The sequence below is a fragment of the Schistocerca nitens genome, chromosome 6 (assembly GCF_023898315.1).
Source record: "Schistocerca nitens isolate TAMUIC-IGC-003100 chromosome 6, iqSchNite1.1, whole genome shotgun sequence".
Lineage (NCBI taxonomy): Eukaryota > Metazoa > Arthropoda > Insecta > Orthoptera > Acrididae > Schistocerca > Schistocerca nitens.
This window is the reverse complement of record NC_064619.1, coordinates 598574129-598597430: the sequence shown is the minus strand read 5'-3', so window position 1 is coordinate 598597430 and position 23302 is coordinate 598574129. Positions and strand designations below refer to the sequence as shown.

Genomic DNA, 23302 nt, shown 5'->3' with positions numbered 1-23302 from the left:
GAAGGCCACGTTGGACTTTTGAAGAAACTTACTGGTGATTTTCTTCCCCAAGAGTAAAAGCTACCAGTACTGTGACACTGATAATGTTAATGTCGCCGGCCGAAGTGGCCGTGCGGTTCTAGGCGCTTCAGTCTGGAACCGCGAGACCGCTACGGTCGCAGGTTCGAATCCTGCCTCGGGCATGGATGTGTGTGATGTCCTTAGGTTAGTTAGGTTTAACTAGTTCTAAGTTCTAGGGGACTAATGACCTCAGAAGTTGAGTCCCATAGTGCTCAGAGCCATTTGAACCATTTTTGTTAATGTCGACCAACCTTTAAATCCGAATTTTATTTCTCTCCCTTTAGGTTACCGTGATGCTACTAACACCGTACTCTTAGATGACACGTAAAGAGGGTTACGAGATCGGATATCACTTATCTGTCAAGATCTCAAGGTGTACGGCGCCTTCGAATTTTATTTTCAAACAGCAATTCTTCTCTTGATATATTACGATTACTGAAGCTTGAGAACAGAGGCAATACGACGCTTGACTTACCTGAGAACTGCATGACAGCCATTCTGATGCTCATGATAACTGCAGCGCTGGTTGTTTTGTGTCCCATCTCAGTCAGCTTGTCTCCGAAGAGGACGCTGAAAACTGAACCCAGGGACATGCTGGTCATCTGCAGGCGTACAAAACAGCAGGCAGTAAGCATTCTGTCAGAAAAAAGGTGTCTGAAAAGAAAATATTTTTGCTAAAAGTAGGAAATGAAGCACATTAGAGAAACATTTGGTGCGCCTCTAAATGATACTCGAAATCACGTAATCAAATAAGATTGCGCGGTCGACATAATCCACTATACGTTTGTCAACTAGTACTAGTTAAAATTCTAGGTAAAATTCCGCACTGTGATTTTTTATTCTCCTCCTCATTTGCTGTAGATGATTTAGAGCAGCTTCAGCAAGTTGGTCAAATGATTCTCTAACCAGTTTTATTTCCTACTTTTAGACCAGTCATTTCACAAACATTTGACCGTTTCCTTTTCAACATTTGTTTCGGATGTTTTATTGACACTTTAATATCGAATCGGTGTAACGCTTTATACAGAATACAGATGAACTTTTTGACATTTCGTGTACATAGCTAACAGCAACTGTTCATGAAATATTGCAATTTTCTCTCAATTCACTAATTAAGTTTTTCTTATTTACGCTGATTACTTTCAAGCAATTAAAACTTTTGCATGAAGCTGGATCCCTTGCTGGTCAATTTCACACATCACTTGTACATTTTCCACTCTTCGTTTGGCTATGAAAATTTGGAAAAGAATCTCCTCTAATGAATAATTAAGTTTTTCGTAATTAACCTGATTCATTTCGAGCAAGTAAATCTTTCCTTGCAAAACTAGAGATCACGCTAGTCGATTTGATACCCAATTTGTCTATTTCTCACTCTTAGTTTCGTTATGACAATTCGGATAAAATTCCATTGTGTAACTTATAAAGTGGTCTCAGTTTCGTTCCACTCGAACATTTGCACATAAATATGTGCTTACGTGTCCATTTCCCTTTGAATTTCATAAATAAATTAATAGTTTGCTATCATTTACACATAATTACGCTGTCCAGTCACGTTAATGTGATCACTTGTCAAAAGCCTGAGCAAGTACCTTTTGCAGTACGGATCGCTGCGACACGTCCGGGAAGAGAGTCAGTGAATTTCTGGAAGGCAACGACAGCGATCTGGAGACATGCCGACTCCACTGCCGTTGCCAGATGCGCGGGAGTTCTCGACTCATAATCCATGGCGCGAGCAGACTGATATAGGTGGTCCCACAGATTCTTGACTGGATTTACCTTCATGGAGTTCGGTGGCCAGGGGAATACAGTAACCTCATGCTAGTGCTCTTTCAACAGCGCACGTACGGACGATTGTTGCAGGGTTCAAATGGTTCAAATGGCTCTGAGCACTATGGGACTCAACTGCTGTGGTCATAAGTCCCCTAGAACTTAGAACTACTTAAACCTAACTAACCTAAGGACAGCACACATCACCCAGCCATCACGAGGCAGAGAAAATCCCTGACCCCGCCGGGAATCGAACCCGGGAACCCGGGCGTGGGAAGAGAGAACGCTACCGCACGACCACGAGATGCGGGCGATTGTTGCAGGGTTTTTGCTTTCTGTCCGATGGAGCATAAAACGTGATTCATCTGAAAAGGCCACCTGTCGCCACTCAGTGGACGCCAGGTTGCGGAAGTGGCGCGCAAATTTTAGCCTTCGTCGACCATTAACCAGGTGCCTGCTGCGAAGGTCCATACCAGCAACATTCGCTGACCGGTCATTCAGGAGACGCTGCTGGTAGCTCCTTGCTTCATCTGGACTGTCGGTTGCTCAACTGTTGCACGTCTATTCGACAGAACACATCTCCACAGCCGACGCTCACCACTCTCATCTGTGTACAGTGATGCACCACAGTTGCTTGGGAGCCAGTTTTGGAAAGCGACATTTTGCCATGCACGGTACTCTTTTACCACGGCGGCTCGCGAACAGTTCACAAACTTAGCCGTTTCGTAAACACTTCCATACTTGGCCCGAAAGCAAATGATCGTGCCCTACTGGATGTCAGGTAAACTGTTGTCTGTGTCCCCCCGACCTGTCTTACATACCCTTCAGTGCTAGTGCTGCCACCTGCCGTGTGTGAGTAGCTATTGTACATGGATGTCGAACGTAGGCAGTAGTAGCTTTAATGTGACTGGACCTTGTATGAATTCGTACTAGTCCTAATAGCACGGGATTTGGGTACTGGCTTGTTGTCCTGGATTAGGACATCCATTATCGATGTTATTAGTGTTTGGCTTACTTTCTCCCCACCGGGTCTTTCAACTTACAGTGTTGAGGGCGACACCCAAGACGACCATCCAGCCCCATCCTCCGTCGGGTGGGATGAGCTCATAATCAGCTGCACTCGGCTGTTTCATGTGTGCGCCTGAAGACAAAAAACGATATTTATGTGTTTTAAAAATGTCAGTTTGTAACAAGACCACCAAGATATGGTCTGAAGTTGCAGAGCAAGAACTTACAAGGTACAATCTTTTTTCCTGTACATACAGGTTCAATTTTTGGTACTTACGTAACTTGTGTTATTAAATTCAATGAGTTTTTGGTAACTCAATGTTAATGGGGTCTTAAGGGACAATGACGCTTTTTTAAAATATTTCTTGGGTTCAGTACATTGAAATACTGTATTCATAAGACACAGGCAGCAAAATTTTCGCTTTTGCATTAAGCACAAGGAAAACTAATAATATCCTTATAAAAGATGGACAGAAATATGAAGTTATCGATGTGCACAAGGGGCAAAGTTCCAATTACACACGTGTTACAAGCGTTCGCTGTTGGGTCTACTGTTGTGATAATAAAGGAAAGGATAAATAGTGTGAGGTTATGCAATTTCTTGAGATGCTAAACAGGCTCATTCTGTTATTGCTTAGATGGGTTTTAACAATAGAAAGAGCTGTGGATACACCAGAAATATCATATTCTGTGATCACCGACATAAACTTAGACAGGCTATAGAGGCGGAGCCAGCCGGAGTGGCCGTGCGGTTCTAGGCGCTACAGTCTGGAGCCGAGTGACCGCTACGGTCGCAGGTTCGAATCCTGCCTCAGGCATGGATGTATGTGATGTCCTTAGGTTAGTTAGGTTTAATTAGTTCTAAGTTCTAGGCAACTGATGACCTCAGAAGTTAAGTCGCGTAGTGCTCAGAGCCATATAGAGGCGGAAACTGGTGAACCTGAAGGGCAAAAAAAAATTCAATGGATCGTGATCTTTGAAAGAGAAGTTCAATTTAATCAAAGTAAAGCTGAAATCCGACAGCGATTACAGCTACAGTCATTTCATTAGCAACTACAATTTACCATCTTGGACTTGAAGTAACGGAAACTGTAAGCATATCTCTACTGTTGTGGGTTGCTTCTCTAGGCATCTTATGCAATCTTCTGCTGTTAAACATCTTTCGGAGCAGAGAAGGGTTAGTAAAGTAAATAATTGGAGTAATCTTTGGATTTGGATATAGATAAATTTTTCTAACAAATTGCTTTAGTATTAACATTAGCTCCTGTCTTATCTATCTTGCTGTTGGCTATCTATAGGGATGGTGTTGTGTATGCATTCATTGACCAGTAATTTAATAAAGTTTTGTCAGCTTCAGTAAACTTACGGGATATAGATGTTTCTACACGTTTGCAGTAGGCAGTTCAAATGGTTCAAATGGCTCTGAGGACTATGGGACTTAACATCTGTGGTCATCAGTCCCCTAGAACTTAGAACTACTTAAACCTAACTAACCTAAGGACATCACACACATCCATGCCCGAGGCAGAATTCGAACCTGCGACCGTAGCGGTCACGCGCCTAGAACCGCACAGCCACACCTGCCGGCCAGTTGGGAGTCAACTGAGTTAATGTCCCTACATTTGTTGTAGACTTGACGCTGTTCTTCTTCAGGGTAAGTACTCCAAAGTCATCTGTGAAGGCAGTGAGGAAAGTGTCACTGGTAAGCAGGTTGTCTAATATTGGCACGTATTTTCCTCTCGTCGAATACCGAAAACGTTGGTGGAATTCAATGAGAAGTCCGTCCAGTCCTGCGCATTTGTTTCTTGGTACCGCTAGGATTATCTCTTTTAGGCCTTCGCATGTAATACCTGCAATGAGTTTCCTATTCTTTCCGTACTGGCCATTCTTCGCGTCTATGTTCCACCAAGCCCACTCCGCTTTCCAGTGTGTGTCGGTTTAATTACGTAAGCATGTATAGTGCCCGACAACGTAATTTAGTATGGAGCTTTGATCTGCGTATAAGTTACTTTTTCATACTGAATGTTAGCTATTAGTTTCTGCCAACTCCTTCACAATCGCAATAAGGCTCCCTAATATAGCGCCTGATAGGATGTTCATTACAACACACGCGCATTTTATACGCATAATCCTCTTGATTTACGCTCTGAGAGATGGAATTCAAAGTTCGGGTAACTTCTCAATTCAGTAAAATGAAATTATAGTGTATCCTTTTCTTGGCATGGAGAATGAGATAAGAATGAGATTTATCCAAATGGAAAACCAATCGGTAGATGTGATTTACATATACAGACCTACAAGTAATTACAATTTCAGAGAAACTGGATTATTTATTCAAGAGAAGCAGCTTCATAAATTGAGCAAGTCAATAACATGTTGGTGCGCTCCTGGCACTTATGTTAGCAGTTATTCAGCTTGCCATTGATTGATACCGTTGTTTTATGTCTTCCTGTGATCAAGTTGGTATCTCATTGCTGTCCATGGCGTCTACAGACAAGTTTTTGCTCTGGAATCTCACTGAGTTGCGTTGAATTGTCTTCACTGAAAATTATGTCCAATTGGCGCTATAGATCGTCAAAGTTCAGGGTTGGTTGGAGGGCCCTGTTCATAACGTTCCAAAAGTTCTGAATTGGGGAGAGAACCTGCGACTTTGCTAGCCAAGCTAGATCTTGACAATCATGAAGACAAGCAGTGGAAACTCTCGCCGTATGAGGACGTGCGTTATCTTACTAAGATATGATCCCAGGATGACTTACAACATGTTGTTGTTGTTGTTGTTGTGGTCTTCAGTCCTGATACTGGTTTGATGGAGCTCTCCATGTTACTCTATCCTGTGCAAGTTTCTTCATCTCCCAGTACCTACTGCAAGATACATCCTTCTGAATGTGCTTACAAGGGAACCTCCCCATCGCACCCCCCTCAGATTTAGTTATAAGTTGGCACAGTGGATAGGCCTCGAAAAACTGAACACAGATCAATCGAGAAAACAGGAAGAAGTTGTGGGGAACGATGAAAAAAATAAGCAAAATATACAACTGAGTAGTCCATGCGCAAGATAATCAACATCAAGGGATGTGTAAACGCAGGAGCGCCGTGGTCCCGTGGTTAGCGTGAGCAGCTGTCATAGGTTCAATTCCCCCCTCGAGCTAAAAGTTTACTTTCATTATTTTTGCAAAGTTATGATCTGTCCGTTCGTTGATTGACGTCTCTGTTCACTGTAATAAGTTTAGTGTCTGTGTTTTGCGACCGCACCGCAAAACCGTGCGATTATTATTGAACTCGCGAGCTATATTTGCTGGATTCATATTGCCCACGGAATACATCTCACGTATTTAATGCACTCTCGCCCAAAGTATCGAACAGTCAACTGCCAGCCTGGGAGCCTCGTTACCAAGAATACTCTCTCTTCCGCGCGCTGTAGTCGACTGACGTCGTACGTTTCGATGTTTGTTTCGGTGTAGCGTCCCCATACTACGGCGCACTTACCTCGCATCGGACGGACAGACAATAATTGTCTGAAAATAAAAAATTAAACTTTTCACTCGAGGGAAGACTTGAACCAAGGACCTCTCGTTCCGCAGCTACTCACGCTAACCACGGAACCACGGCGCTCCTGAGCTGACGCTGCCCTTGATGTTGCATATCTTGCACATGGACTACTCAGTTTGTATATTTTGCTTATTTTTTCATAGTTGCACACAACTTCTTCCTGTTTTATCCATTGATCTGTGTTCAGTTTTTCAAGGCCTATCCTCTGTGTCAACTTATAACTAAATCTGAGGGGGGTGCGATGGGGACGTTCCCTTGTTAGTATATTCATCTCTTCGTCTCCCTCTACAATTTTTCCCCTCCACGCTGCCCTCCAATACTAAATTGGTGATCCCATGATGCCTCAGAACATGTCCTACCAACCGGTCCCTTCTTCTAGTCAAGTTGACGCACAAACGTCTCTTCTCCCCAGTCCCATTCAGTACCCCCTCATTAGTTATACGACCTACCCACCTAATCTTCAGCATTCTTCTGTAGCACCACATTTCGAAAGCTTCTATTCTCTTCTTGTCCAAACTATTTATCGTCCATGTCTGACTTCCATACATGCCTACACTCCCTAAAAATACTTTCAGAAACGACTTCCTAACACTTCAATCTATACTCGATGTTAACAAATTTCTCTTCTTCAGAAACGCTTTCCTTGCCATTGCCAGTCTACATTTGATATCCTCTCCGACCATCATCAGTTATTTTGCTCCCTAAATAGCAAAACTCCTTTACTACTTTAAGTGTCTCATTTCCTAATCTAATTCCCTCAGCATCACCCAACTTAATTCGACTACATTCCATTATCCTCGTTTTGCTTTTGTTGTTGTTCATCTTATATCCTCCTTTCAAGACACTATCCATTCCGTTCAGATGGTCTTCCAAGTCCTTTGCTGTCTCTGACAGAAATACAATGTCATCAGCGAACCTCAAAATTTTTATTTCTTCTCCATGGATTTTAATACCTACTCCGAATTTTTCTTTTGTTTCCTTCACTGCTTGCTCAATATACAGATTGAATAACATCTGGGAGAGGCTACAACCCTGTCACACTCCCTTCCCAACCACTGCTTCCCTTTCATGTCCCTCGACTCTTATAACTGCCATCTGGTTTCTGTACAAATTTTAAATAGCCTTTCGCTCCCTGTATTTTACCCCTGTCACCTTCTGAATGTGGAAGAGAGTATTCCAGTCAACATTGTCAAAAGCTTTCTCTAAGTCTACAATTACTAGAATCGTAAGTTTGCCTTCCCTTAATCTATTTTCTAAGACAAGTCGTAGAGTCAGTATTGCCTCACGTGTTCCGATATTTCTACGGAATCCAAACTGATCTTCCCCGAGGTCGGCTTCTATTAGTTTTTCCATTCGTCTGTAAGGAATTCGCGTTAGTATTTTGCAGCCGTGACTTATTAAACTAATAATTCGGTAATATTGACATCTGTCAACACCTGCTTTCTGTGGGATTGGAATTATTATATTCTTCTCGAAGTCTGAGGGTATTTCGCCTGTCTCATACATTTTGCTCATCAGATGGTAGAGTTTTGTCATGACTGGCTCTCCCAAGGCTGTCAGTAGCTCTAATGGAATGTTGTCTACTCCCGGGGCCTTGTTTCGACTTAGGTCTTTCAGTGCTCTGTCAAACTCTTCACGCAGTATCATACCTCCCATTTCGTCTACATCTACATCCTCTTCCATTTCCATAATATTGTCCTCAAGTACATCGCCTTCCGCCTTTCTGCTTTCCCTTCTTTGCTTAGAACGGGTTTCCATCTGAGCTCTTGATATTCATACCAGTGGTTCTCTTTTCTCCAAAGGTTTCTTAAATTTTCCTGTAGGCAGTATCTATCTTACCCCTAGTAAGATAAGCCACTACATCCTTACATTTGTCCTCTAGCTATCCCTGCTGAGCTATTTTACACTTCCTGTCGATCTCATTTTTGAGACGTTTGTATTCTTTTTTGCCTGCTTCATTTACTGCATTTTTATATTTTCTCCTTTCATCAATGAAGTTCAATATTTCTTCTGTTACCCAAGGATTTCTACTAGCCCTCGTCTTTTTCCTATTTGATCCTCTGCTGTCTTCACTACTTCGTCCCTCAAAGCTACCCATTGCTCTTTTACTGTATTTCATTCCCCCATTCCTGTCATTTGTTCCTTAATGCTCTCCCTGAAACTCTGTACAACCTCTGGTTTAATCAGTTTATCCAGGTCCCATCTCCTTAAATTCCCTCCAGGGAACCAAAAAGAGGCGTAGAATATCGTCGACGTACCAATGTGCTGTGAGGGTATTGTGGATTACAGCCAAAGAGGTCCTGCTATGAAAACAAACGGCACCCTAGACCATCACTTCTGGTTGTCGAGCCGTATGGCGAGCGACAGTCAGGTTGGCATACCACCACTGCCTGGAGTGTCTCTAGATAAATCTTCGGCTTGGAATCTGATTGACTGGAGTGGAATTGTCTTCAGTGAGTTGTCCCGCTTCGAATTAAGCCCCAATGATCAAACTGGACGTATCTGAAGACGCCCCGAACTGCGGAGTGTAGTGGCATGCCAAATTGAGTGAGGCCGCCACACAGCCCGATAACCGAGAATGATGGTCTAGAGTGGCGTTTCTCTTCGTACCAGGACCCCTTTGGTTGTCATTCAAGACATAGCGGTCTCCTTTTCTTTTTTAGAGTCATGATCTTGTAACTGGTTAGACGCGGCCCGCCACGAATTCTTCTCCTGTGCGAACATCCTCATCTCAGACTAGCACTTGCAAGCTACCTACTCAATTATTTTCAGGATTTATTCCAAAACCTGTCCTCCTCTACCGTTTTAGCTCTCTATAGCTTCTTCTAGTACAATGGAAGTAGCTCCCAGATGTCTTAACAGTGTCTTACAATCCTGTCACTTCCCATTGTCAGTGTTTTCCATATATTCCTTCCCTTTTATATTCTGCGCAGAACCTCCTCATTCCTAACTTTATCAGTCCACCTGATTTTCAATATTCGTCTGTAGCACCACATCTCAGATGCTTTGATTCTCTTCTGTTACGCTTTTCCCACAGTCCATGTTCCACTATCATACAATGCTATGCTCCACAAGTACATTATCAGAGATTTCTTCCTCAAGTTAAGGCCAGTGTTTCATACTAGTAGACTTCTCTTGGCTAGGAACGCGCTTCTTACCAGTGCTAGTATGCTTTTAATGTCCTCCTTGGTCCGTCTGTCATTTGTTATTTTCCTGCCTAGGGTAGCAAAATTCCTTAACATCATCTACTTCGTGACCATCAATCTTGATGTTAAGTTTCTAGGTGTTCTCAGATCCGCTGCTTCTCATTACTTTCGTCTTTCTTCTATTTACATCCATTTTCTGTACACATTAAAGTGTTCATTCCAGTAAGGGTAATAATCGTAGCATTGATATCCGTTCTCCTCGATTTTTAATTCCACTCCTGAAACTTTCTTTTGTTTCCATCATTGCTTCTCCAATGTCTAGATCGATCATTACCTTACACCCTTTTAATTCGAGCACTTCGTTCTTGGTTGTCCACTCTTATTATTTCGTCTTGGCTCTTGTACATATTGTACATTACACGTCTCTCCCTATAGCTTACCCCTGTTTTTCGCAGAAATTCGAACCTCTCGCACAATTTTACATTGTCGAAGGCCTTTTTCAGGTCTATAAATCCTATGAACGTGTCCTGATTTTTCTTTAGTCTTGCTTCCGTTATCAACCGCAACCACAGAATTGCCTCTCTGGTGCCTTTATCTTTCCTAAAGCCAAACTGATCGTCATCTAACACATCCTCAATTTTCTTTTCCATTCTTATGTATATTATCCTTATCAGCAACTTGGATGCACGAGATATTAAGCTGATTGTGTGATAATTCTCGCACTTGTCAGCTCTTGCTTTCTTCGGAATTATATGGATGACATTTTTCCGAAAGTCAGATAGTACGTCACCATAGTCATACATTCAACGCAGTAATGTGAATAGTCGTTTCGTTGCCACTTCCCTCAACGATTATGTTGGATTGCTATATATCACTTCTGCCTTATTTCATCTTAAGGCCTCGAAAGCACTCTTAAATTCTGATTCTAATACTGGATCCCCTCTCTCTCTTCTAAATGGACTCCTGTTTCTTCTTCTATAACATCAGACAAATCCTCCCTCTCATAGAGGCTTCCAATGTATTCTTTCCATCTATCCGTTCCCTCCTCTGTATTTACCAGTGGAATTCGCGTTGCACTCTTAATGTTACCACCCTTGCTTTTAATGTCACCGAAGATTGTTTTGACTTTCCTGTATGCTGAGTCTGTCCTTCCGACAGTCATTTCTTTTTCGATGTCTTCACATTTTTCGTGCAGCCATTTCGTCTTAGGTTCCCTGAATTTCCTATTTATTTCATTTCTCGGCGACTTGTCTTTCTGTATTCCTGAGTTTCCTGGAACATTTTTGAAGTTCCTCCTTTCATCGATCAACTGAAGTATTTCTGCTGTTACCCGTGATTTCTTCGCAGTTACCTTCTTCGTACCTATGTTTTTCTTTCGAACTTCTGTGACACCTTTTTAGAGAAGTCCATTCCTCTTTACCTGTACTGCCAACTGAGTTATTCGTTATTGCTGTACCCCTAGTCTTAGAGAACATCAAGCGTATCTCATCATTACTTAGTTCTTTCGTATCCCATTTATTTCCGTATTGATTCTTCATAAGTAATCTCTTAAACTTCAGCCTACTCTTCATCTCTACTACATTGGGATCTGAGTCTATATCTGCTCCTGCGTACGTCTTGCAATCCTGTACCTAATTTCGGAATCTCTTCCTGATCTAATTGAAATATTCCCGTATCATCCGGCCTTTTCCAAGTATACCCTCTCCTCTTGTGATTCTTGAACAGAACATTCGCTATTACTAGATGAAATTTATTACGAACTGAATTAGCCTTTCTCCTCTCTCATTCCATGTCCCAAGCCCACATTCACCTGTAACCTTTCCTTCTACTCCATCCTCTCCTGTATTCCAGTCCCCCATGACTATCAGATTTTCGTCTCACTTTACGTACTATATTACCCTTTCAGATATCCTCATATATTTTCTCTATTTCGTCATCTGAAGCTTGCAACGTCTGCATGTGTACCTGAACTAACATTGTCGGTGTTGGTTTGTTGTAGATTCTGATAATAACAGCGGTACGTCGTCGATATTCTACGCTCCGTTTTGTTGCCTTCATGGCAAACCCTTCCTGGGCTTACTTTTCAATAAGACAATGCCCCCCACACACGGTGAGCGTTTCTGCTGTTTGTATCTGTGCTTGCCTATCAGGGTCGCGGGATCTCTGACCAACTGAGAGCGCATGGAGCATTACGGACAGGGGCCTCCAGCCAGTTCGGGACTATGACTACCTAATGCGGAAATTGGACAGAATTTGGCACTGTAGAAATTTCTACTCGATTCAATGAGATTACAGGCCGAAGACGTACCTGAGAACGCCTGGGACGGCAGTGAGATGCCAACCCGACCTCAGGAAGACATCCAAGAACTTTATCAATCAACGCTAAGCTTAATGACTGTTTACATAAGGACCACGGGTGGTCCAACGCTTTACTCATCTCCTCAATTTGTGAAGTTGTATTCTCTTGAAGAAGTCATCCAGTTTTTCTAAAGTTTTAATCGTTTGTTTGTCTATACATGCGCAACACACTTGCCGTTTTCTGTCCGATTCGGATAATTCCTTCATAGTGAGACTTTTATTTCTTTTTTTTTTTTCTTCTTCTTCTTCTTAGAGTGTGCATACCAATAAAGTGGACGAGTACGTTAAGGCCAGTTTTAATTTCTTTTAAGAAAAGGGAACACTATAGTTTCACTTTACTGAACTGATAAGCTTTGCTTGTCATCTGCAACATCCTTAGAACAGAGTGGTATTTGGACGATATACTACGAGCCGTTTTATTGCCATTCATGGCAAGCTACTCTGCGCTTACATTTCAACTAGATAATGCCCGCCTGCACACGGCGAGAGTTTCTGCTGCTTGTCTACGCGCTTGCAAAACCCCACCTTGCCTAGGAAGGTCGCCGGATCTCTCCCCAATTGAGAATGTTTCGAGCATTATGCACAAGGCCAATTGGACAGAATTTGCCATCTTATCCCTCAGGAGGACAGCTAATGGATATGTTAATCAGTGCCAAACTGAATAGCTGCTTACATAAGGGCCAATTATTGACTAGCTCAGTTTGTGCAGCTCGTTCTCTTGAATAACTCATCCAATTTTTCTGATGTTGTAATCATTTGTTTGTCAGTACTTGTATATCACATCCACCGATTTCCGTCTCATTCGAATTATTCTTTCGTCGTGCGTCGTTTTTTCTTACTTTCTATTATTTGTAGAGTGTGTATTGACTGAAATAACAGTAGGGATGGCGGTTATTGCTGAGACAATCGGTTTTTCCAAGCAAGTTTAAACGGACTGTTACAACGGCTCAGAATGACACTTTTCTGAAGTAACCGCTTATCGGTGTTTTGTTCCTCTTATTTCATGTAGTAAATGTAGTAATCGAACGAAGATTGAAATAGTTTGGCTGACTCTGTTTCAAGATACATCGAATCAAAGTATTAAATTAAATAAGCAAATAAAAGAAAACTTAGACTGTCCATCGTTCGCCGCTTTACTCGAAATGTGGTAAGTGGTTCAATACTACAAGAAGTCACCAGTATTCTCCTGCTGATTCTAATGTTTTAAAACTCTGGTAAAAAGTCACCTTGTAAGCGGGAATCATATAATTATTTGGACATTACGAATAGTCGGTGTACAAGGGTGAAAACTGAGGCTGAAGAACTCTTATGTTTCGTGTCAGTTTTTCCGTTGTCAAGAGGTACAAGCGGATAAAGGCATGAAACTTACTGGCAGATTACAACTATGTAACGAACCGTTATTCGAACTCGGGACCTTTGCTTTTCGGTGGCAAGTGCTCTACCATCTGAGCTACTCAAGCATGACTCACGACCCGTCCTCATAGCTTTAATTACGCCAGTACGCTGTCTCCTACCTTCCAAACTTAACAGAAGCTCTCCTGCAGACCTTTCAGAACTAGCACTCCTGGAAGAAAAGATATTGCTGACCCATCGCTTGGCCACAGCCTAGGGGATGATTCCAGAATGAAATTTCCACTCTACAGCAGGTCTCTCCGCAATATCCTTTCTTCTAGGAGTGGTACTTCTGCAACATCTGCAGGAGAGCTTCAGTGAAGTTTGGAAGGTAGGAGACAGGGTACTGGTGGAATTAAAGCTGTGAGGACGGGGCGTGAGTCGTGCTTGGGTAGCTCAGAGGGACGCCAGCATGGTAGCTCAGCTTGTTCGGCCAGACAACTGGATGGTCTGTGTAATAAAAAAAACTGAGTCAAGCGAGTAACAAAGAACTTCAACGACTGTCAAGTAACCTCCGCAACGACCAAATACAACGAAAAGTAAAGCACAAAATGAAAAAAGATGGTAGAGCACTTGCCTCCGTAAGGCAAAGGTTCCGAGTTCGAGTTTCGGTCCGACACACAGTTTTAATCTGCCAGGAAGTTTCATATCAGCGCACACTCCGCTGCAGAGTGGAAATCTCATTCTGGAGAGAAAGACATATTATGTAGATCAGGCAGAAGATCAGCAGCCTTATATTTTTACTGTGACTATGACTGAACTGTTAACTATTAAGTTTTCTCCTTGTATTATACCACAAGTTTTTGTCTTCTCCGGTTTCTGATCTTTTTACGCGAACTGAACGTTGTACTTCGCTGATACTGCACATCATTAAATACTTCCAGGCTAGGGATAGTGTCATTCTGTGATACAATTGATGTCCGACAACAGTGCAAAATTGTCGTCTAGGCCATATGGGGCAACTCTCACACATTGCATGTGCATGTGTGCTGTCTAATTGGCCAAGCTACGGATAAGAGGTACATTATTATGTCAGCAATGCTGTACCAATTTTAATACATGTATTTGTTGCTTGTTTCTGGCAGCATTGTTATTAAAATACCAGTAATCAATTTTTCCCATTTTCTATAATAATGCAATATTTCAAAGCAATACAAATTTTACAGATAAAAATAACTCGTTCTTTAAAAAGAGTTTGTTTGAAAACGAAAAATTTTAGAAGTGCTGCTATGAGTAAGTGATATTTCCGTTTTTTACCTTGTTATTTGTAACAAATAAAAACACTTGTTATAACCGAGACTAAACAAATACCGAAAAATACCCGTTACTCAGAACTAAAATATTGATATCGGGTTTAGCTGATCGTTTTGTCCTATCCCTCCCTAGATAGCAGTGGTTTCCTCTAGCTATCGACAATGTGTTGTTAGAGCCTAGGCTACAATAGACGTACTCGGTTTGTAAGTAGGCTGTTTAGGTTTTTTTATTAGTAACGCCACCTCAGTATGAAAATCACTAGCTGTGCTGTGTGCAGTCTGTGGACAGTTTGCATTGTTGTAATACTCGCCATTGTAGTGTTAGGCAGCTGGCTGTGAACAGCACGTAGCGTTGGGCAGTTGGAGGTGAGCCGCCAGCAGTGGTGGATGTGGGGAGAGAGATGGCGGAGTTTTGTAATTTGTCATGAACTGCTATATATATATGATGATATCAAGGTAAATACATTCTTTGTTCTCTATTAATATCTTTCATTTGCTAACTATCCCTATCAGTAGTTAGTGCCTTCCATAGTTTGAATCTTTTATTTAGCTGGCAGTAGTGGCGCTCGCTGTATTGCAGTAGCTTGAGCAGCGAAGATTTTTGTGAGGTAAGTGATTTGTGAAAGGTATAGTTTAATGTTAGTCAGGGCCATTCTTTTGTAGGGAATTTTGAAAGTCAGATTGCGTTGCGCTAACAAAATATTGTGTGTCAGGTTAAGCACAGTCTAGTAAAATTGTTCTAAGGGGAAGTTTCATATGTCGACCCTTAGCCGAGGATACCTCACTGGAATCTTCTGATTTTTTTCTTGTAGTTTGTGTAATTAGTGTAGATTTTGTTTATTGCTAGCGCGTAATTGTAGAGAAAATCTCCTGTGTAGTTGCAGTCTTTCATTGTTGTACAGTAAAACAGTTGTGGCATGCATGTAGATTTGCACCAAGTATTTCGCAGCTGCAATTAACTAGATATTATTTTCAGTGTCATGTTAATGTGTGTTCTTATTTTTGCTCTTCAAATTGTGTTTTTCTGTGTTGTCGTGTGAAATATTGTGACAATAATGGCGTGTGAAAAACGTAATACTAGGCTCCAAAGTAAACTGAGAAATGACAGTGAAAATGAAAGCAGTGTGTTAGCGCCACCGAGTAATGAATTAACTGATGTTCAAAGTAGTAATTTGGTAATTGTGCATAGGGAAATGGAGCGGGCGGCAAACAATGGCGTAGGCAGTGAAACAATTGGTGAACAGGGAAGTATTATCGATCGATCGGTCGGCAATAGCTCGCCTCAGGAATCCGAAATGACACGACACGATCTCGCAAATACTGTAGATTCAGGTTTTGGATCCTCACCGTTTTCTCAAATAAGTCAAGACACATTTTCTGCTTGTCAAAATGTGAATGTTTCCGGTGCAAATTCACTGCCGAAAAGCACTGAGGAACATGTTCCAGATACCAGTGCATTGTTATTACAATTAATACAACAAATGGGACAGACACAACAAAAGCTTCAAAAGTTAGACACATTGGAACAAAATCAGAGACAAACACAGCAAATGCTTCAAAAGTTAGACACAATGGAACAAAATCTTCAAAAGTTAGACTCCACGGTTGAACAAACACGTGAAGATTTAACTACAGAGTTACATAACATTGAATCTAAATGTCAAAAAGTATGTAATGACGTAAAAACACAAATTTGTGAGCATTTTCAACCTATTTTTTCGCGGCATGAAAATGCACTACAGAATCACGAAGCAGCCATAAAAGAACTGCAAACTATTGTTCATGAAAATCATGAGACCTTGCAAGCTAAATTTGACTCAGTTGCATCTACCGATTCGGTTACGCAACTTGCAAAAACTCAGGAAAACTTAAAGGACACAGTAGATACTCTGAAACTTGGTTCAGAAAAACACACTGAGGAAATGTGTTCACTATCGGAGAAAGTAGGCGAACTTTCGGATTAGTTCACTAACTTATCTACGAAGGTAGATGATAATCTGAACGACACAAAACCGGTAGTCTTTAATGACACAGAAGAGTTCGAACAAATTAGGAAACTGAAACAAAATCTGAATCAAATTAATACGCAACACCAAAGAGAAATCCGGGAAGTACAAGATCAGCTGCCGGCCGAAGTGGCCGTGCGGTTAAAGGCGCTGCAGTCTGGAACCGCAAGACCGCTACGGTCGCAGGTTCGAATCCTGCCTCGGGCATGGATGTTTGTGATGTCCTTAGGTTAGTTAGGTTTAACTAGTTCTAAGTTCTGGGGGACTAATGACCTCAGCAGTTGAGTCCCATAGTGCTCAGAGCCAACAAGATCAGCTGACACAGGTAATACAAGAATTACGTATTTCAGAGGACACTCGCGCTCCAACACGGGAAGAGGGACTTAGAAATACGGAAAAGCCGCAAAATAATAACACAGGGCATTTCGGAAGTTATGAAAGAAATTGGCAATGTGCACCGAATTTTGAGATGGAACGGCCGACACGACCTAACAATGACCGATATGCGACTCGCCGACATGATGATTTTGACTATAAGCTGTTCATTACTACACGTAAATTCAAAACATTTAAGAATTCTGGCAACGACATTCATCCACAAGCATGGCTCCATCAATTCTCTCATTGTTTTCCTCCCAACTGGTCATTAGAACACAGATTAGAATTTATGTGTGGCTACTTAGAGAATGAACCAGCTGTAAGAATGCGATCTGTCATTCACGATTGCCACAGTGAAGGAGAATTTTACCATGCCTTCCTCTCAGCATATTGGTCTCAAGCCACACAAGACCGAGTAAAACATAGCATCATAATGATGAAACGTTTCGAACAATCTGAATTTTCCAGTATTATGAAATATTTTGAAGACATGTTGCATAAGAATCAGTATCTTTCAAACCCATACAGCCCCTCAGAACTCATCCGAATTTGCTTAATCAAATTACCTGAACATTTACGGCATATTATTTTAGCAGGACGTTGCAAAGACGACATTGAAGCTTTTCAGGGACTCTTACAAGAACTGGAAATTGACACTGACAGTCGCGGAACGCGAAAACGGGAGCACAACAATTACAGGTCACATCCGTCACATTTCCGAGATGAAAGAAATAATAACTGGACGCGACAAGGCTATTCTCACAACATAAATCGTGACCAAAACAGACACACCACCCGTATGACAACCGTTGGCAGAGTAGTAATAGTTACAGGGAAAGATCACCTCTCCGCGGTAATGACTATGACAGAGATTACCATAGAAACAGACAATATGGGTACCAAAACAATTATTATCAAGGGAGGCAGAATAACTTCAGACGCAACAGTTCGAAGCACAGTTACGATTCAGGGAGAAATTCTCCACCAGGTGACGGACAAGGAAGAAACTACGGAACCTACCGACATGACGACAGACGATATATTCGTAACGACAGACCTGAATTGCATCAGAACTGGCGGGATTTAAACAGGGCAGGGCCTTCTCGTCAGAGTGAATTTGTAGAAGTTAGGTCTCCTAACCGCAATAACGACGCGCGGCAACAAAGAGATAGCAGACAATGACTCGCACCACAGGCAGCCACGTGCGCCCGCTGGCTCAGGGAAAAATAACATAGACCCTAACCTTGAGAAAAATTCCAGTATTCTTTACCGACGTATACCACTTGATAATTGCGTTAAAGTTGAAACTCTGCGTACTAGGAAGAGTAAAGGTTTACACCACATTTCACATGTAAAACCGTTTATAGAAAGATAATCTGCTTTTTAACTTAGTCTTTGCCATAAAATTTTTCACTTTAGATTACTAGTATGCTTGTCAGATTTAGAAACTGTTAACATGCAACAATGTTTGAAGTCAAATATCCAGTCTAGAACCTAGGGAACATTTTTAAACAGAAATTACGAATGCATTGTTATAGTGAACAGACGACACAGTGTTGTATTTGTACATTCTTGCTTGTTAGTTGCACGATTACGTAACGACTATCAGGCTTACATACTTAGGACACATACTGGTACTGCTAATGAGATTTTAATGCAACATTTTGGTTTATTTGAAAATACATTCTGAATTTAAAGTGCTTTCTGAGGGATACCAGATGACACAGAGGTTAGTTATGTGACAGCTACACGATTTTTATCACGACGCCACTAATGAGTGACAATTTACAATGTTGCTTTTGCGGTGTATCTGTTTTATATCTGCACAGTTTTCTGAATTCTTCTGGAAAGAAAAACATGTTTTAGTAGTAACTTTTGTGGTATAGCAACAATGAGACAGCCTTTTTCGTGCACAACAATACGTTACTGTACAGTACTTTCTTCATCACGCCAATAAGCGTAATAACTAAGATATCTATACGCAAAGCATTTCACTTTTGTGTATCATGAGGTAAGTACATTGACTTCTGCAGAACTTAGCTTTCGGAGGACGATAACTACGAGACTTCCAGAGAGATTATCTTACAACAAGACGCACAGTTTAGCGCTACAGGACACGTATTTGAGTGATTAATTTTGTACTTAAAACATTTATTTTTAAAGATTTTTAAATTGCAAAGAAAGTTTTCCGTGATACATTTCATTCCATTGCTGTAATTTGTAACACCTGAGGGTATAATTACATCTATCCTCAGGGGGGTACACGCTTACTTTGTGTACCATGTGTGTGGCAACCACAAGGAACCCTAGCTAATATGGTATTTGCTTATACAACTTTACACATCGGTACCATATTTCTCCAACACATAAATTACACAGCTATCTGATTATTTGACAGAGAAATAAACATTCTTTTTACTACGTCAGTGACAGATGTTTACGCAATTACACAGTTGGATAACTTCACACTTACGAAATTGTATGTTGTCAGTACTTTGTGAACTGTTCATATTTTTTCGGAACCATTGTGATACTATGAGAGCTTTGAATGATGTATTTGGTATGGGATCATGATTTTTGAAGTGCGTTTGAGGCGGATGACACTTTTGACATGAGCAGAGAATTTTTTTAGGTTTTGAAACTATTGGAGGAAGCTACGACGATTTTGAGAGTTGACTGAGGTGTTATGATGTTATTTTTACGACGACGATGTGTATTATGCTGCTGAGGTATGTTTATGGTCAAGAAGCTGATGCTATATGAGGAATTTGATTATGCTACGTGTTTCATATGATGAAATATTAAAGAAGCGTCGACGAATATATATATGTGTAATAAGGTAAGGAGTAATGAGTAGCAGTTAGGAACTCTGCCTTGTGAAGACGTATGTTGGAAACCAAGAATCGTACTTTAAGAGTTATGAAATGAAATGTGTGTATATGCGTGAATGTATCACAATGCTGACGAATATTTTTTTTTTGGACACTTACATTTATAGGATTTTGTTTCTACAGATTTGCAACGCTAATTCTTGACCTGTGAAATATTTTTATATGAGACTGCCACTGTAGCGCAAACTGCTGTCATAAATATTTCCGTACGAAAGTTAAGTGACCACCTGCACGTAATGCGTCGCGGGCACCCACCAGGGCGACAGCCGCCCGAAAAAAAAGCCATTAGCCTTCCAGCAGCACAGGTAGAAAAAAAAAGGGGAGGCCATTATCCTCGCTATTGTCGTTCCTTTGTAGAAAGCATCGCAAAAACGACATGGTCGAACTTGAAAACGATGAGAAACATTTCACGGCTATTGTCGTGCTAATTGAGAGAAATGCCATATGGCTAGTGAATGACATTTCACGCCTTGCTTTGCCCATTTTGTTTAATATCTAGTTTCTAGCTGCACTGCAGCATTGGTAAAAATAAAATTTTATAGATGTACTAATATAAATATTTTCTGTTTACAGATCCAGTAAATAATAGCTTTGTGATCTACTTCCAAGAAAACGAGGGCACATAAATAGACATTTCCCTTCACAGGAATTGCATAAATAATTTCTTTACGATTTGGTAGCTTATCTGCTAGTGTAAGTTCTCGTGATGCATCACTCTAGTGTTAAGATGTGACATACATGGCCATTTTTACTGTAATATTTTTTCTGCTTGAGCTATGTCATGTTTAGGTATAAGTTGCTGCTGTTTGCCAGGCATAGTGTTATTGAATTTGACTTTGTATTATTCTGTTAAGCTAGTTTTACTAATGATTTATTTTTATTGTTTGCTGCACATTGCCTTAGATTAGTTGTAATATTACAATTGCTTTGCTAATTTCTTAATGCAGCTTGCTTCGCAAATCTGCGTCTTTTTTCATTGCTGTTTATATTAATTGTTTTATGTGATGCTGCATTGCCTCATCCATTGGTATATATATCTGAGCTCAGTAGATTTAAGTTAGCTTAAGAGGGGGTAGACTATATAAGAAACTAACTATGATGGATTGGAAGAAATGCATTGAGAAGCTTAAAGAAAATGCTTTGGCAAAAAAAAGGGTATTTTGAAAGAGGATATGAACCAAAAAAAGTAGGGTTTAGGGACAACAGGTTTAGGTAGGATTTTCTTGGAAATAAATGATGAAGTACGATAATGGAAAATAAATAATGAGGTAAGAAATATGTGAATCTATATATACAGAAAGCATGCTTGAATAGGATTTTTTTGGTGGAAACAAATGTGGAAATAAGACGAAAGATCTAGGGAATGAAGTCTTGGGTTGGACTGCAGTACCAAAAGTTACTCTGAAAACGAACCCTGTCCTTTCCATTGTGTTATCCCCCTATGTGTTTGTGTACCCTTGTGTATTTGTTTTCTTCCTGTCTCTGTGTAGTTTCATAGAATTTTTTCTTCTTCTAATACTAAGCTACATTCACTATGATGAGGAATACTGTTATCCTCAAATATAATTGGCATTAATAATATGTTATTTACCTTGTAAATATGCTTAGACATTATTTATTTTGTTTTATTTTAATGCTCATGTGTGAAGTTGATGTTTTGAAAGTTATTCTCAACTTTTATGTATCTCCTTATCTCATAATTCCTGTAACATTGATGTATATGTTTATTTCTATTCTTTTGTAAAGCCTGTTTTACTACAAATGTTATCTGTATTGTTATGTTCTTTAATGATGTATTTTGTATCTTTGTAATTGTATTCTCATGTTATAAAATTGTAATTGACAGCAGTTCATCAAATTAAGTAACTTGTAAGTTACATCTCACTGCACACGTTTCTGTTGGTCATAGTATATGGACAATATGTGAGAAGTAGGGACTGTTAGTGTTTGCACGTGTGTTAATAATTCAGCAAGGGACTGGATAACAGCATTGCTGGTTCTAAGGACAATTCCAAAAACTTTGTGAGTGCACAAGTGGTGGTTTATGGACTTGCTATATTGTCCGCAAGACTCTTCGATGGTGATTGTGCACCTGCACAGTTGCAACAGATGGCTGCTGGCCATCTCTACAAGGACTACAGTGGGTCTGCATCTTTGATGACCCACCAATACCATTATTTCTACAAGGACTACAGTGGGTCTACATCTTTGATGATCCATCAGTACCATTATGTCTACATGGACTGCAGTGGGTCTGCACCTCTGGTGGCCCACCAATACCGTAATCTCTACCAGGACTACAGTGGGTCTGCTCTGTGATGACCTACCAAACGATATTCTTCAAAACTTCGATTGACTCCGCTGTGGGTTTGCTCTGTTGTGGCCCATTACCTGTCAGCATGTCGAGAGTCAGCACTGTCTTTCCGTTGGAAGGACAACGATACTTCTTCAAGACTGCATGGAAATCCACTACTTCTGTGTGCATTCTCTTTCACTGTTCAGACTTTGAAAAAAAAGAAAAACACTGTAATTTTACTGTGATGAATCAGGACTGTCTTTATGGACTGTGAGAAAATTTTAGCTTTTGACCAACATTGTATCAATAAGTGTGTGCATTAGATTTCTTTGTTATTGTAATTACGATTATGAAAAATTTTAAGAAATATGTATTGGCCACTGCCCAAAAAAAATTGTAAAATTTTTTGTGGGGAGCATGGGGGCTATGTAAGTAGGCTGTTTAGGTTTTTTTATTAGTAACGCCACCTCAGTATGAAAATCACTAGCTGTGCTGTGTGCAGTCTGTGGCCAGTTTGCATTGTTGTAATACTCGCCATTGTAGTGTTAGGCAGCTGGCTGTGAACAGCACGTAGCGTTGGGCAGTTGGAGGTGAGCCGCCAGCAGTGGTGGATGTGGGGAGAGAGATGGCGGAGTTTTGTAATTTGTCATGAACTGCTATATATATGATGATATCAAGGTAAATACATTCTTTGTTCTCTATTAATATCTTTCATTTGCTAGCTATCCCTATCAGTAGTTAGTGCCTTCCATAGTTTGAATCTTTTATTTAGCTGGCAGTAGTGGCGCTCGCTGTATTGCAGTAGCTTGAGCAGCGAAGATTTTTTTGAGGTAAGTGATTTGTGAAAGGTATAGTTTAATGTTAGTCAGGGCCATTCTTTTGTAGGGAATTTTGAAAGTTAGATTGCGTTGCGCTAACAAAATATTGTGTGTCAGGTTAAGCACAGTCTAGTAAAATTGTTCTAAGGGGAAGTTTCAGGTTGTGTTGCCAGATCCCGGGCCCCTGGTAAACTGGTTGAGGTATACGTTTTATTAGTAAATGATTTGCAGAATGATCGAAAACGTTTAGTACCTAGAATCTGCGGTTGAGATGTGTCTGGATTACCTTTGTTTGTGCAGAAAATACCTTTCACTGTACTCGATGTCATCGCAGATCTGTAACAGTAAGAGATCGTATTCTGGTGTAGATGCTACCATGC

General features: G+C 40.7%; 1 protein-coding gene across 1 annotated transcript in view; it reads right to left on the bottom strand.

The window, feature by feature from the left end:
* The window catches only part of LOC126263516 (monocarboxylate transporter 1-like), a 115582-nt gene that overhangs the window by 55996 nt on the left and 36284 nt on the right, over positions 1-23302 (bottom strand). The window contains exons 2-3 of the mRNA XM_049960608.1: positions 2871-2968; positions 536-662 (exon numbers count right to left, since the gene is read on the bottom strand). Coding sequence (XP_049816565.1) covers positions 536-662; positions 2871-2960 — 217 coding nt within the window. The 5' untranslated portion in view covers positions 2961-2968. The remainder of the gene's footprint in view (positions 1-535; positions 663-2870; positions 2969-23302) is intronic.